The following is a 16,386-nucleotide window of genomic DNA, read 5'->3' as shown; positions in this document are numbered from 1 at the left end:
CAGACCCCAGCTCTGCTCCCGCTCTGCTGGCTCTGGCTGCCTTGGGCTGGCAGTCCCAGTGTCTTGCTATAAGATGGCTGCCCTTGGGGTGGGGTGGGGACAGACAGCCTAGACGTGCCTACCTTTAAGGTGCAATACAGGCACAGTACAGTATTTGAAAAAAAAATTTTTTTTTTTTTTTTGGTCTCTGCTGCTGCCTGATTGGTTACTTCCGGTTCCACATGGTGTCCAGTTGACCGGTCAGTCCCTAACACTGGCGTTTCTATCTTTGAGGTTCTACTGTATTTCAAATGGTGGCATGAAACAAAGTTAATGGAAACACCGCACTACACCTTAACTACACTGTGTTATCAGTGTTGCAGTATTTAATAGTCAAATAAGAAATATGTTAATTTAGGAAGAACCAAGGACCCTCACTGTTATGTTATCTATCTCTACACACACACACACTCCCTCTCTTCTGACCATAACAAAATTGATACAGCTCAAGAAGCAACTAATTTGGTCACAAGAAAGCTGATTATGCAAGACACTGATAAGCAGAAAACAATTTTTAAAAGTGTACTGATTGTCCAGGAATCAGTAAATAAATTATTCCTGATAATCATTAGAGAAATGAAAAATTAAGATTTTTTCTGATCATTGTGGTGATTTTTATATGCAAACATGTTTCAAACCTGGTTTGAGTTTCTGAAGACTTTTAGTCTTTCTATAGAAAGCTGCAATTTTTTCCCCAAGAGCTGCTTTACCTTTGCCTATTTCACATAGAAATACAAACATGAAAGTAATGTGTACATTTAACTTGAGCAAATAGCTCACATATAAGGACTGTCAGATGGAAAGCACCTGATGTGTTAAAGACTACACATCTCATTAGAGCGGGGGTCTTAATCAAGGTCTGCTGGCCAAATTACAGCTAAAAGAACAGATCCTGAGTTGATGTAAATCGCCACAGCTCCACTGAAATCAATGGAGATCTGAACATTTACACAAGCTGAAAATCTTCCCCCAAAGTATTTAGTTTGCCTCTAAATTCCCCTAGTAGCTACATCTTCATTTCTGATCCTGAACTATTCTGCAACATTGCTATGAGCTGTTAAATAGCTGTTGCATTGCACTCCAGAGTTGACTGTATTTCTACATGGGGTGTGAAGTGATTCGTCTGTGTCCCTTACCCGTTACATACATCAGAGGAATATTGCTGGGTATAATTAATATTTGAGATTCTCAGATGAAAGGCACTATGGCAGTGTAAAGTGTTACAGTGCTGTGGCATGGCTAATAATATGCCCTTCTTTCTTTCTCCTTGCCCATGTTGTGCAGTAATGTTAATGTGGAGACCAGAGCTGGATTAACTGAATGGATGGAGCGGGGAGGGACGAAGGGTCTTGAGAATCAGGAATATTGCAGCTAAGATGGAAGAGAGTTGGCCTGTGTTCTTCACTTCTGGTTAGCTCCACAGCATGCTGTTGCAGAGCTAGATTATCTGTGGGACAGCCCGGCAAACCTGCAGGGGAGACTGGATCCATAGCTTTCTAGGGGGTTGTGCTACGGATTGTGTCAAGGATATTTTGTGATGGATGATGCCCTAAGTGTCACTTTCATGACATAGTGTAATATGTAGCTCAACATAAATGCAGGCTAGATGTACACAACAGGGCATACATAAAATGTAAAACACAGATCAGGTCAAGTACCCTGCACCATGGTAAGAAAAAACAACTAACCTTGTTTATCTTCCTCTGAGTCACTGTTTGAGTATCCATCACTTTCTTCTTTCTCGCTGTCAGAGGCCTGTAGTGCCTTCTGTGATGAGCTTTTACTCTCCTTTTCATGGTCTAAATTATCTTTTTCATCATCTGAGGGTGACTTTGACATTCCATTCATCTGATCATCGGCCTGTCCTTCTTCATTAACTTTCTCATCTGATTTCTCTTCATCTGCTTCAAAATCTTCATCATACTCTGAAATAAAAGAAGACCTCTAGCGTGAGACAGAAAATGGAATTCATAACTACTTAAAGTTCTTATTAACCAGAGAAAGGTTAACTCCATTAACCCTCTTTTACCTTTGCATTTCCTCACCTCTTTTTACAATAAGTGAATATATGAGGCCACAGGAGGGATTGTAAAAGTATATTACCTCAAAAAACAAATCATTTTCTTTATACCTAGAGTAACAGAAATGGAACAAAGCTACTCAGTGATCTAGCAGGTGTCATTCAAGTGTAAAGAATAAAATAAACGAAGATAGGTCAGATAGACAAATGCAGGAATAACATATAAAGGGAAGAGATCCCCATTATAGAAAAAACTTGCTGCAAGGAAAATTAATTTAAGTAACAGATAAAGCATCAGTAGGACAATATGTTCGGAGGGAAGTAAGCAAAAAGTGGACTGACAAGGCTAATTAACAGATTGGTATCCTACAAAATTAATTATTCAGACTCAGCCAAAGGACGCTGCAGAGGAATGCTCTGATTATTGCACAGTTCTAATATATTCATTTGGTTACAGGGTGAATTCCTAGCTCCATTGACTCTAATGGCAAAACTCCTATTTTGACTTCAGTGGGAACAGGATTTCAACCCAAGTCTCTTACTGAGAATCTGATTAGGAACATTTGACAACATCAGGGCTTTGTATGTAATTCAAAATTGAAATCATGTGTGTATTAGAAAATGTTCTCCACTCCACCCAGAAATAGACTAATTATATTCCCACAAACCAGAACATACCTAAATCCCTTTCACAATAAAATATTTACATTGCAACCATTAATTTGCAGCACAGTCTGCAGAGAGGCAACAAAACTGTATCACGAAAGAGAATTGTCACATCAGACACGCTCCAGCTGTCCCTCGGGGCGATAATTTCTTACCTTTCAAATTTAATTGTTCACCTCTTTTTCTTGTTGAAGTGACAAAATGCCAAAGAGAGAAAGGAAGAGTACCTGATGTGGAACCAATTAGGCAAATAAACAATTTCTCCACAATGAGAATTAAGAAAATGATTAGATTTATTTTCTACATTCAAAGCAATTGAGATTCCAGCTGCCTCTGAGGTGGCAAGCCTTCTCAGTAATTGTCAGAGAGGTGTCCACCCCCTGCAGGGAAAAAGGCATGGCTAATCACAAAAACATATCCCTAGTGCCGAATGAGAAAGTTTTGTGTGGGTGCAGAAAACTCATGAAAATGAGGACAGGAGTAGAAAGTGGGAAAATATTTATGGAGAAATGATATATTATGAAAAAGGCTTCTCTTAAATAAGTAAATGAATAAACAGGAGATGCTAACAATTTCTGTATCAACAGATAGATGGAAAAGGCATTGGTGGTTATATGGTACAAGAAAACTGCAAGCTTAAAAACAAGAAAGGACTATAACCAAGAGGTGAACAGATTTATTTCACTCCATATAGGCAGCTTTTAGTGCTATAGCCCCAGTAGGAAAGACAGAAGGAGGATATACTGTATTCAAGACATGAACTTCTGTGTTAGATTTGACCTTAGAAAGGAGATACTATAAATCTAAGCAGAACAAGAATGACCCTGAAAGTCAGTGCTGATCACAAATGCAAAGAATGAATGAACTATACAACTAAAAATTATAATCTACTGCAGATAGATCCTCCACTCCTGCCCCATCGCCATCCTTCTATAAACCCTCAACCCCTCCATCCCCCTCCCCATCCTTCTATAAACCCCCAGCCCCACTGCTCCTGCCCCTCCTTCTATAAATCCCCACCGCTCCTGCCCCCTCCCCAGCCTTCTATAAATCCCCAGCCCCACCGTTTCTGCCCATTCCCCATCCTTCTATAAACTCCCAACCCCTCCGCTTCTTCCCCTTCCTTCTATAGCCCCTCCACTCCTGCCCCATCCTTCTATACACCCCCTAAACCCTCCACTCCTGCCATGTCCCCATTCTGTTCCTCTGCACCCACCTCAAGCCTCAGCTCCTGACCACCACCCCCTGTTCTGCTCCTATCCTCCACCATCTCCCACCCCCGGGCTGCTACCCCTCCTCCTCCTCTGTGTCTGCTCCCTCTCTCTTCCCTTCCCATCACCAGCTCCTGTTCCCCTCTCCCTTTGTTGCATCTCCACTGTCTTCGGTCTCCCTCCTCATCCCCCACATCTCCTGTCCCCCTCTCCCACTCAGCTGCTATATATCCCATGGCTCCTGCAACCTTAACTATAGGCATTGTTACCTCTGCACTGCCTATGCTCTCGCTCTCTCCTCCCTCCCCCTGCCCCTCTCACACAAACACAAATACACACACACACTTCTTAAATCTCTGTCCTTCATTACCAGAGTAATCTGGAGTGGGGCAATTCCTACTGTGCCAGAGTAAACTGTCTCTACACAAAGAGTTTGTATCAATGCACTTACACTGGTTGCTAAAGTCACAGTGTAAACAAGACCTTAAACTTAGATTATGAAAGATTTTGAAATCATATTTGCTCTTGTTACTTTCTGTAGCCCAGTACCACACTGAGTGCATTCAGACCCTGTGGTGCAAGGCACAAACACACTGCAAGAGTCAGCCCTTGCCCTAAAAGCATCCAGTCCAAACAGACAAAATAGACATAGGCTGAGAAGTGGAAAAGAGGCAAAGGGACTTGCTCGAGGTCAGCGGCTGAGCTGGGAATAGAGCCCAGGTCTCCTGATTAGCAGTGCTATGCCCTCTCCATTAGACAATTCTGCCTCCCCGTTTGTGTTCCTTAACTGGGATTTTTGATACTGTACCATCTTTACTAGCATTTTCCTGGTCATCTTCAGACTCATTCTCTGGTCCTTCTTGTGTTTCTTCTTCTCTTTCCTCCCTTCCAATTTCCACTGCAGGCTCCTGACCCTCTCCATGAGCTGATGAAATTTCAACAGTTGAGTGTTTGGTCGCCTCTTGCTCGACGCTGCCCTCACTTGGCTCATTGTGCTCTTCATCCTTCATCGAATCCTCTTGCTTTTCTCCATAGTCTTCTTTCATCTTTTTCTTTGGAGGAGAGGGTTTTTTGTCCAGGCCCATTGCAATAATACACCTAACAAAAACAACACGGGAGACTTGGAAACTACACATTTTTCCTTTGGCGAAGAATGGAAGGATATGAAGCATAACCTGCCACATGCCTAGTGAGTTAAAAATAAAATTAAATACATTGTCCTATGCCTCAGGTTCACCACCTATAAATGTGGGACAATACCATTTACCCACCTCTGTAAAGCACTTTGGAGCAAATCCTGGTCCTGCTGTGCCATACAGTACTGCATCTGTACTGCCACTGCACGAAGCTACTCTCCAGGACATTCACTGCACTGCGGCAGTGTCCGCACAGGATGTTACTGTCATGCTGCTGTAGATTCACACCCTGGCTTGCCGTGCAGCTACTTGCTGTGTAGACAAGCCCCCAAATTGCATATTTAAAGCTGCACTTTGGCCAACAGGCAATGGGCTGAACAGAGATCCAGGACCACGTCGCTAAGAGACAGAACGCTCCCTACTTGCTTCCCTCCTTAACACCCCTGACCATTGCAGCTGCCAATATAACTTTTAAGTGTAGACCAAGCCCAATTCCTCCTCTTCTCCCTCTCTCTAGTTTTTTTAAAAAACAATTCTTAATGCTGCTTTAACCTTCACCAACAAACCCTGCTTCCTCACCTGCCTCCCCCCATTGAAAGATTTCTTAGTTCATAGGAGGTGGTGTTTGCTTTCAGAATTCTGGTACAACCCAGGAACTTTTGCACACGTACTATGGATCCTGGGGATGTTTTGGGGCCTGATCTACACATAAAACATAGATCAAACTAGTTACATCACTTAGCGGTGTGAAAAATTCACACCCCTGAGAGATGTAGTTAAGATGACCTAAGGCCCAGTACAGACACTGCAAGCAATTCTTCAGTCAACTTAGCTACCATGTCTCAAGCAGGTGGATTAACTACAGCAATGGGAAAAAAAACCCTTCGGTCATTGTAGCAAGTGCCTACATTACCTCACCACAATGGCACAGTGCCGTAGTGCCAACGTAGCGTCTGTAGTGTAGACGTTACCCAGAGACTCTGCCAAGGCCTAGTGAAGAATGAAAACCCCACTCTGCTTATTCCTTTTTCTTTCCTCGAGACAACTGTTCTAGGGATGATCCCTCTCCCTTACTCTCAGCTGTTCTCCCCATAACCATGAACCCCTTCCTATACCTTTCATTTCCTTCCTAGAACACTATGACCTATCCAACTGCTCTTCTTACATAAAGCTTTAATATAGCAATCCCTCATGCTAACCCTTTCTACTGCTGCTTCTAACCTGCTGTGATGTATCCTAGAGACTTCCAAAGCTAGATTTTCAGACACTGACTTCCAATTTTGTGGGCACAAAATATAGGTGTGAATAATTGTGTTAGGCATTCTGTCCTCTCAGTTATTAGCACCCATAATTTCCTAAAGGTCATTGAGATATTGGAGTTCCTATGTGCAGGTGCATAGCTATCTAGAGCTTCAAACCTACAATGAGCTCTGCATAGACTAACCCCAGCACCCAGGCAGAACCTATTGTGGAATCAGGGGCAAAGTCACTAAGGGCTTGACCGAAAACCCATGGAAATCAATGGGAACCCTCACTGAGCATGGGGTCAGGCCCTGAATCTGTGGACGCAAAATTATTTGTGCTCACAATTTTGCCCCTCCAAACATACAGGGGTAAAGCAGGACTTTATGGGATGTGACTTGTTGGGGACATGAAAATAGAGTGGTCACTGCTGGGAAAGGAACCTTATAAAAGGGGATCTTTAGGTCAATAGCTAGATTTGGGTGGGCTGGTGGAAGAGAAAAGAATTTCATTAATCATTGGGTTTTTCCAATATGAAATAATCTGAACCATTTCTCCAGGCTCATATCATTTTAGATAAAGGTAATTCACTTTCTTCTCCACACACGTGCATACAGAAAGGCTGAAATTTAAGCTACTTTGAATATTTACTGAAACAGTACCTCCATCCCTAATTCAGCTGCTTTTCACTCCTCAGAAAACCTTATCACAGCAACTATAACATAACATTTACATAAATCATGTAAATATTAGTGTGAAGTGGAAAGACATGGAATTTTTCCTCAGAATTTAGTGCTTATCTAAAAAGTTAGTTGGGCTGTATGGGGGGTTCCCCTTTCTCCGCCTCCCCCACCTCATCCAACTCTTTATTGTTGTTTTAAAAATATTTTATGAAAAGAATAAAAATTATACATGGCAGCAGCGGTTCTACTGTGTGACACTGCCTTGAAAATCCAGCAGACAGATTTTATTTTTTTTATTAAAACTGAAGTTTCTTGGCATACGCTCCAGCTATTGATCATGGCATTGTCTTTGGCCATGAACAAAATGAATGCTTTGTTGTGCTCCTATTTGTTTTCTGCATCCTGGGCAATGTCCTATATTGGCCTACTCAGCAGCCAGGGAAATTACTGTGGACTTCAAATGTTGAGGCAGAGTTGTGCTCCTGAATCTAAGATTTTGTTCTTGTTGTTTTAATTATGTATCTAGCTTGAATGGTGGCCTACAAAACCTTAAGAATACAACTGAGCGTAAACTGATGTAGTGATGTCTGCCTGAGTCAACAATAGGTCTGAGAGATGGGAATGACTCACTGAGATGAATGGATTGTTAACTCTGGAACATACAGCTTGTTTAAATGGCACCATTGTTACTTATTTCACTGCTGATCATTTTTAGCATAAACATCCAGCTGATTTAGTTGGGGATTGGTCCTGCTTTGAGCAGGGGGTTAAACTAGATGACCTCCTGAGGTCCCTTCCAACCCTGATATTCTATGATTCTATAACATACTTATCCAACAATGCCAAACCATCTTCTATGCCTGTGTGGTTGACAAAAGGCCCTTTTTGCCTCTTCCCATGCTGACAGATATTCCATCTTCGCCCTGACAAATGCTCTGATGTAGCATACAACTTCAGTTCAACACTCTCTGGCATACTGAAAACAGAAAACATGGTTGTAACCCAAAAACCCCTCAGTGTCAATTAGCAAGGGGGTTACAAGAATATCGTGATTCTGGTCTGTACATTCTGGTTCAACAAAGAATGTCGTGTGAGGTCTTAAATGAAAGTCAGGGTCACACACATTGTTAATATCGTTGTGAAATGTGTGGACAGTTACTATGTAAGGAGCTATGTGGGAATACTGAAAATATATTTAGCTTCTGTATCACAGCAGAGGTGGAGAAACAGGTTTCCTGTCAGTCAAAAGATGGTTATTCACCTGTCTCTCTGTTGGCACGTAAATTAAGCCTGGTAAGCTAGCACATTGGAGGTATTTACATACAAAGTCAACAAGGAAGCACATGGCAGAGGAAAAGAACCTTATCTTGAGATACACTTCAAAGGTTTGCTGAACTATATTTGGGAAACAAAGAAGATCCTCCAAACGGGCAGTGTGTTGACATTCACGAAAACAGGAGCCCCACCAGCTTGGATTGAACGTGCTGCAAAAGGCTTTGGGTGAGATGAACTTCATTAAACAGGAAGTTAATCTACTAGTTAAGTTTAACCTTTAGAAAGTGTGTTATGGTTTTATTTTATAATTAAACCCTTGTTTCCAGTATCCTTACTCGCAATCTTTTGAATTTTTAAAATAAACTTCTTGTTGTTTTCACTATCAGTGCTGTGGTATTGAGCAAGAAGCTGATCCTGAATTGAATCCTGCGAGCTTGTGTGTACACTGTTCCCTTGGAGACAACTGACCCTGGTATTTCTGTGAGTGGTCAGTGGCAAGGGGGCTGGATACAACAGAGGAATGCTGCAAAGGGGTTCAGGGACTGGGATACACTAACTGTTAACCTGAATGGCAAAGTGAGGGCTGGTGTAGCCCAGAAGGGAAGGCTCAGGTGGCTCACAGGCTTGTGATGTCAAGGAACAGATACCCAGTTAAGCACAAGCAAGTCTCCCTCACGCTGGAGGCAGGGAACGTAACGCAGTGACTCAGTCTTGGGTACCCTGAGAACTATCACAATGGGGACAATGTAAAAATCAACTGACATCAATAGGAGATCGCCTATGGGAAGATTGCAAGAGCAGATCCAATATGCAGATGATATAACTGGTTTCAATACAAGGGAGGCAATAGATCCCCATTCGTCTGAGATGTGGCCTGGGCTCTGGAGAGATCAATGGGTGAAACGTTTGATAGATGCTTTGAAAAAAGTGGGGAAAGTTTTGTGGTCTAAACACTTGTGAGCATACCTATAGCAAGGAGACGCTCGGTCCACATTCACAAAGCCAAAGTATCCATGCTTGCCTCCCAATCTCGCACTCTTCCGATGCTTGTATTCACAGCAGGAGCTCAGCCTGTCCATCTGTATCCCATTGAGGAAAAAGGTGAGACTGAAGGGGAAACCATGGTGGCGCTTTGAGGTAAAGTGAAAGGTCTCTGCAATTAGTGAGAGAACGGGGTTAATGCTTTATTGACAGCCTGTGCCCAGTGACCTCCATTTTGTCTGTATATGTGCCAAAACTATGGATCCTGTGAGATCAGGCTCTTTGCCTCTCATCTGCATTAAGGATCATTATGTTGTGAAATTCCACCTGCTGATATTCACAAAAATCATGCTTGTCCCCACCCCCACAGCATGTCCTGCAGGTGCTGTAACATATCTGTAGCCAGCTAGGACATTGTCACAGCATCCATTCAAAACTTCACAGCTGAAGGAAGGATAGAACCCTGAGCCTCCCACCTCAGAAACACAGGCCCCTACCACTTGATTTGCAGAAAGGTATCCATTAGCTGTTAAGCCCTATACTGCTGGCTATGATACACGGCTGAGCAGCGCTGATTCTCTCCAGCAAAGGGAAGTCGGATGCAGACATAGCGCTTTATCATATTCAGTGAAAAGTCAGAAGCAAACACAATCAGTTACATATAACTCACTTCAGAGTAACAGCCGTGTTAGTCTGTATTCGCAAAAAGAAAAGGAGTGCTTGTGGCACCTTAGAGACTAACCAATTTATCTGAGCATAAGCTTTCGTGAGCTACAGCTCACTTCATCGGATGCATACTGTGGAAAGTATAGAAGATCTTTTTATATATACAAAGCATGAAAAAATGGGTGTTTACCACTACAAAAGGTTTTCTCTCCCCCCACCCTACTCTCCTGCTGGTAATAGCTTTTACCAGCTATTACCAACTATTACCAGCAGGAGAGTGGGGTGGGAGGAGAGAAAACCTTTTGTAGTGGTAAACACCCATTTTTTCATGCTTTGTGTGTATAAAAAGATCTTCTATACTTTCCACAGTATGCATCCGATGAAGTGAGCTGTAGCTCACGAAAGCTTATGCTCAAATAAATTGGTTAGTCTCTAAGGTGCCACAAGTACTCCTTTTCTTTTTGCGATATAACTCATTGAGTGAAACAGAACTGCTGGTTCAAATGCTTCTCTCAATTGGAAGACTAAAATCACCCCTTCAGCAATAGCAGTCATCACTTCAGGTTACAGAAACTCATTAGCATGGCACCATGGGGGCGGGGGGATTGTGCTGCTCCTGGGTATAGGCTTTATGCCAACGTTATGGAGTTCCTCTGCAGTGATGGGAAGAAGTCTTCCTCCAATCCCTGGGCTGGAATAAGGATTGTGATCTGTGGTAACCCTCCCCTCCTTAATTGTAGATGCCCCTCCTTCCTCCATAATCAGCTAGGCAGAGCCGAAACAGCGCACAATTGTGTGATGTACAGTGTTTATGGAGAACTCCCTTGGGCCTGCACCACAACCACCCATCCCCTATGCAGCAGAACAACTGTGATTTCATTGTATCTGAGGACTTCTGATCTTAACCTTGAGGTGATTTTCAGCTCTCATGAATAGTAGATTCCCAGGTCTGATTCTCCTCTCACTCTTGATATACACCAGAGTAACTCTAGTGAAGTCTATGGAGTCACACTAGTGTAAAACAGATCAGAATCAGGCCCCCAGAATATAGTTTTCCTTCTGGAACAATAAACAGTATACATTGATGTATTACTGCTACTCAGAAACAGAATTTAGTATTCAAGAACAGTTTACTTCTGCAAATATTTTATTAACCATACGTCTCTATCCACAAATTAATCTAACCCACAGTATTTTGTTAAATCACTCCTCTAAATTCCTTCTTTCATAATTTGCAAAAGTAATTGCAGCCTCATTTTCAATCATGGAACAGTAAATCTCGATTTAGGTTGGAGGCAGCTGGTTTATAAGTCCCTGGATGCGCATATCTTGAGTGAGCTCAGCTGAAATCATTTTGATATCACATCAACAGTTTATCCAGAAAATAAGATGTTGCCAGAATTAAAATGAACTCCTCAACTTTTAATCCTTACCTCCTTCCAATAGCTTGCCTTTGTAGACACAAAGGTTTTCTCCTCCACAATGCTGCTGATAGACTTTGATTTCATCTCTGTAATCAGTGTCATCATGAGACAAGTGCACACTTTTTCCAAAGTAGATCATTGTAACAGATGCATTGCTGTGTAATGAGGGCTTCTGGAATTTTCCTGAGTCCTACAACAGGAGCACAAAAAATGCGTTCAATAACCAGACTCCTAACTAGAGGTGAACAAAGGGGCAGCTCTGGTGAGACCTTTTTAAAGTATTCATTCACCTCTTTCTCTCTCACTGAATTTAACCTTCCTGAACTGCAAATAGATCAAAGTGTGCAAAATCGGTGGCCCTGATTCAGACCCTGTGTAACAAAGGGGCCTTACAGCTGCTCTACTGAGTCAGCTGAGGATTCCCTGGCATAGGGACACTGGTCACATCAGGAACGTACATGGGAAAAGGGGGCATGACCAGAGTGCTGCTGGACTCCAGCAGTCCCCAGATGATGTAATAGACCATCAGGTCAATCTAGCTGGAATTCATTAAAAAAGTACTATGGCTGCCTCTTACACACACTTGGGCAACCCTGCAGATCAGGGACATGCAAAGGTAGCATACAGCTAGGTTTGCCCATCACCTAGGGTCCTGCATTCAGCCCAGCTCCACCAGACCCAAGGATCAGGTCCTGTGTGACTTTACCAGACATACACTGTCCAGATAGATGAATTATATTTTCTTCTTTTAGCTGGCAAATGCTTATCCAAATCTGAAACTACCAAACCTGTATTTGGTTTCCAAAACCCAAACCAGCTTTCTTCCCAGCTATAGAATCCGACGTCTAAATAATTCCTGTATGTCAGTTTACTTTTCGAATAGAATCCATTTAGAATTCCTCCATTCTGTTTGCAAAGCCATTCTAGTTAGAGCAGAGTGAACTTTACATAGCAAATCATGTATTTAACTTAATGTTTCCATTTGTGAATGCTCTGCAAGCAGCCTTGGATTGTTATTAATTTGTACACTATTAAAAATTCTTTGATTAGGGTTTTATGTGGAAAAAAAGTTTTTCTGAGTTCTTCATGATTCACTATGGTCTTGATTCAGCAAGACACACAAGTATGTGGCTAACTTTAAGCACGTAAGTAGTCCTCAAATTTAATCTGTTTCTGCTCTCTCTTATAACATCAAAGAAAGGAATGGGGCATTTTGCAGCACAGCTGCTGACTATGGGCTTTTAAGAACAATCTTGCCCTGGCAGGGAGATGGACCGGATGATCCAATCAGTCTTTTCCACATCTGCCTTGTATGATTTGGACTATAATGTGGGTTTAAGCATACAGCCCCCATACTGGCAAGCTCTTATGGAAGTTAATGGTAATTCTGCCTGAGAAAGGATTGAGTCCTTTATGCTGGGGGCCTGCACCATAAAAGCCACTTTTTCAGTTCTTCTGTGGCACGGAAGCCGAATAAATTGTTTATTTGAATGGCTCTATCAATGGGTGCAGTGGGGTGCAAGGACAAATCATGAGCAGATTATTCTCCCAACATTCTGATCTTGATTCTGCGAACACACCTGCTTGTCGAACGGTTTGATATACTTGAGTCTCTTTAACAAATTATTTTAGGTTCATGTTTGTGCGCACATGTGTAAAACCACTCTCTTCATTGGAAATGTTTTATAGATGGATCCTTGGAAGGAGTTCACAAAACAAGATAATCAAAAGTTGGGTTTTCAGGAGTACACAGTGCTTTAACGGAGGCGGGGGGAGGAGAAGGAGGACAAAAACAGGTAGGGTTTAGCTTCTTCTTCTAGTTTTTGAGTTGGTTCATTTCCAAGTGATGATTTCAGTCCTGCTCAGTTAAATTAGTGCCTGTCTGGTTATTAATATATTCGATTAAATTAATTTGGCTGCGGAAAACAATCCCAGGCTGCTGCATTGACTAGAAGACAATACAGTATCTCAGCACAGCATTAAAGCAAACGTGTAGGACCAGATTGTGCCATCAAAGCACTCTCCAAAGTAGAGATCCAACTCAGACTTGCACTGTAACTCTAGCACTGACAAAACACTGAGGGTGCACAGCCTTGGGTGTGTGCCCCCAGCACTGGTCCTGGGCTGCTGATCTTGCTCCTCGCTAGCCCCTTGAGGAGGCTGGCACTACTTCCACTGCTAGCCAGATTCAGCATGTCTTGAACCACTTCACGCTCCCTTCCCGTTCTCAAGACAGCATATCTTGTATAAGCACCTCTGGAGCAAGAAATATAGATATCGGGGGTAGGGGGTGAAAAAGAGATCACATACCTTTGTTAACAGCTGCTCTAAGCCATTGGGTGCGGTGGTTGGGCGAAAGCGTCTCCCCCTGGAAGTCCCATGCCTAACTCCCTTTATGTTCTTATCTCCTTTTTGGGGTGGAGGTGGCACCGGTATCATGTAATTGTTAATGATGGGAAGTTGATATGGGGATAATCCAGCTGAATAATCCCCTGAGTTCATAAGCCTCATCATGCTTTTATCTCCCTGCAATCACATTTAACCAGGTCAAAACCAAACTTCATGCCAACACTGAGCCTGCACTGCACAACTCGAGAGCATACTGGATCATAGAATATCAGGGTAGGAAGGGACCTCAGGAGGTCATCTAGTCCAAGCCCCTGCTCAAAGCAGGATCAATCCCCAATTTTTGCCCCAGATCCCTAAATGGCCCCCTCAAGGATTGAACTCACACCACTGGGTTTAGCAGGGCAATGCTCAAACCACTGAGCTATCCCTCCCCCTAATGTACATGGTCTGGCTGTTCCTTCCATTTTACGTTCACATTTTCAAAAAGGGGCCTCTAAATTCGTGCCCACATCTTTGCTTGTGAAATGATTTGTGCGAGCAAAACCCTGAATCTGAATCTGGAAGAAAAGCTAGAGGACCTGGGTCCAGGCCCCTTGAAAATTTGACCCAAGAATCTAGTAAACTGATTATAATTTTTTTTTAAATTGCATATTACTTATGATCCTGGCAGACTCTTGACCACAGACAGCAAGAATAGTGAACAAATTAACAGTGCTTTTGCAGTACTAATTTCCTTTCATTTGTGGGGCAGAAACTAAGGTAGCCAGAGTTTATCCATCATGAAATTATTGGGCACAAAATTACCTCAGTACCTTTCAAATGACTTTATTCCCATTGGTAGTGGAGCTTTACTTCTCCTCCAGGATGAAATTCATCCAAGGGCACAGGAGCCAAAGGCCCTGAAGCAGGAGGCAGGTGTACAGAAGAAACTCAAACCTGGGCAGCTGTTGGAACTGGGCTGTGTAGAAGGTCCACATAAACCATCCCATTTGAGAGCTGGCAGCTATGGGAGCTGGCTGGGAGAAGGGCTGATGGTTCATGATTACTTACTGCAGTACCTTGCAGTGGCTGCACAAGGGTCACAGCCCCTATTCCAGCCCCCAAACCACTCATACCTTTACCAACATAAGCCCTATTTGCTTAATTTTTTTCAAAGCTGTGGGAGAAGGGGCTGAATTTCCCCTTTTGGTAATTACATACACATGTGAGCAGGTTCCACTAGCCTGAGCAGCTCCCGCTCCCTATTCCTACTACTTTGGCTGAGTAGGAGGAGTTGAGGTGAGGAAAAGTTGCTGCCCCTTTACAGCTGTGGATGGTGAAAGGGAGGCTTTGCTGGGATCATACAATTGTAGGACTGGATGGGACCTTGAAAGGTCATCTAGTCCAGTCCCCTCCACTCATGGCAGGACTAAGTATTATCTAGACCACCTGTGGTAGGTGTTTGTCTAACGTGCTCTTAAAAATCTCCAATAATGGAGATTCCACAACCTCCCTAAGCAATTTATCCCAGTGCTTAACTACCCTGACAGTTAGGAAGTTTTTCCTCAACCCAACCTAAACTTCCCTTGCTGTAATGTAAGCCCATTGCTTCTTGTCCTATCCTCAGAGGTTAAGGAGAACAATTTCTCTCCCTCCTCCTTGTAACAACCTTTTATGTGCTTAAATACTGTTATCATGTCCGTTCTCCCCTTCTCATCTTCTCTTCTCCAGACTAAACAAACCCAATATTTTCAATCTTCCCTCATAGGTCATGTTTTCTAGACTATTAAAAATTTGTGTTGCTCTTCTCTGGACTTTCTCCAATGTGTCCACATCTTTCCTGAAATGTGGCACCCAGAATTGGACACAATACTCCAGCTGAGGCCTAATCGGTGTGGGGTAGAGAGGAAGAATTACTTCTTGCATCTTTCTTACAGCACGCCTGCTAATAAATCCTAGGAATGATGTTTGGGGTTTTTTGCAACAGTGTTACACTGTTGACTCATATTTAGCTTGTGATCCACTAGGACCCCCAGATCCTTTTCCACAGCCTAGGCAGTCATTTCCCATTTTGTATGTGTGCAACTGATTGTTCCATCCTAAATGGAGTACTTTGCATTTGTCCTTACTGAATTTCCTCTTATTTACTTCAGACCATTTGTCCAGTTTGTCCAGATTATTTTGAATTTTAATCCTATCCTCCAAAGCACTTGCAAGCCCTTCCAGCAGGGCATCATCTGCAAACTTTATCAGTGTACTCTCTCTACCATTATTGAAATCATTGATGAAGCTATTGAATAGAACCGGACCCAGATCCGATTCCTGTGGGACCCCACTTGATATGTGCCTTCCAGCTTGACTATGAATGACTGATAACTACTCTCTGGGAATGGTTTTCCAACCAATTATGCACCCACCTTATAGTAGTGCCATCTAGATCCTCTACAAATACCCCCAGCTGTCCCTGTTAAGAGGTAGGCACTCCCCCTATAGAGAATCTCCACAGAGAGTGAAAATTTTATATGCAAAGAAAGACTACTCTATAAAAAAAAGCATCCACTGTGTTTTTCAGTACTGTGATACAGGTCTGAATATGAAGTCAGTAGGACAATGTCTTTTGCAAAACAAAAGGAAGGGAAAGAAGGGAAAAAAGTGATGATAAATAATTGTGCATTAAACACAATCTGTGGTTCACAATTCTGAGATGTACAGTAT

General features: G+C 42.7%; 1 protein-coding gene across 5 annotated transcripts in view; it reads right to left on the bottom strand.

Annotated features, from left to right (window-relative positions):
* ERICH3 (glutamate rich 3) overlaps window positions 1-16,386 on the bottom strand; it is a 64,810-nt gene that overhangs the window by 24,736 nt on the left and 23,688 nt on the right. For 4 of the 5 annotated variants that reach the window (XM_037907726.2, XM_043552702.1, XM_043552698.1 and 1 more), the window contains exons 7-11: window positions 13,654-13,869; window positions 11,353-11,533; window positions 9,239-9,425; window positions 4,745-5,034; window positions 1,728-1,964 (exon numbers count right to left, since the gene is read on the bottom strand). In XM_037907726.2, the coding sequence (XP_037763654.1) occupies window positions 1,728-1,964; window positions 4,745-5,034; window positions 9,239-9,425; window positions 11,353-11,533; window positions 13,654-13,869 (1,111 nt within the window). Of the gene's footprint in view, window positions 1-677; window positions 756-1,727; window positions 1,965-4,744; window positions 5,035-9,238; window positions 9,426-11,352; window positions 11,534-13,653; window positions 13,870-16,386 lie in introns of all 5 variants that reach the window. The other variant, XM_043552699.1, reaches the window with a different exon arrangement.

This window comes from Chelonia mydas, chromosome 8 (genome assembly GCF_015237465.2).
Source record: "Chelonia mydas isolate rCheMyd1 chromosome 8, rCheMyd1.pri.v2, whole genome shotgun sequence".
Classification (NCBI taxonomy): domain Eukaryota; kingdom Metazoa; phylum Chordata; order Testudines; family Cheloniidae; genus Chelonia; species Chelonia mydas.
The sequence above is the reverse complement of the archived record's forward strand: the minus strand, read 5'-3'. Positions and strand labels throughout refer to the sequence as shown.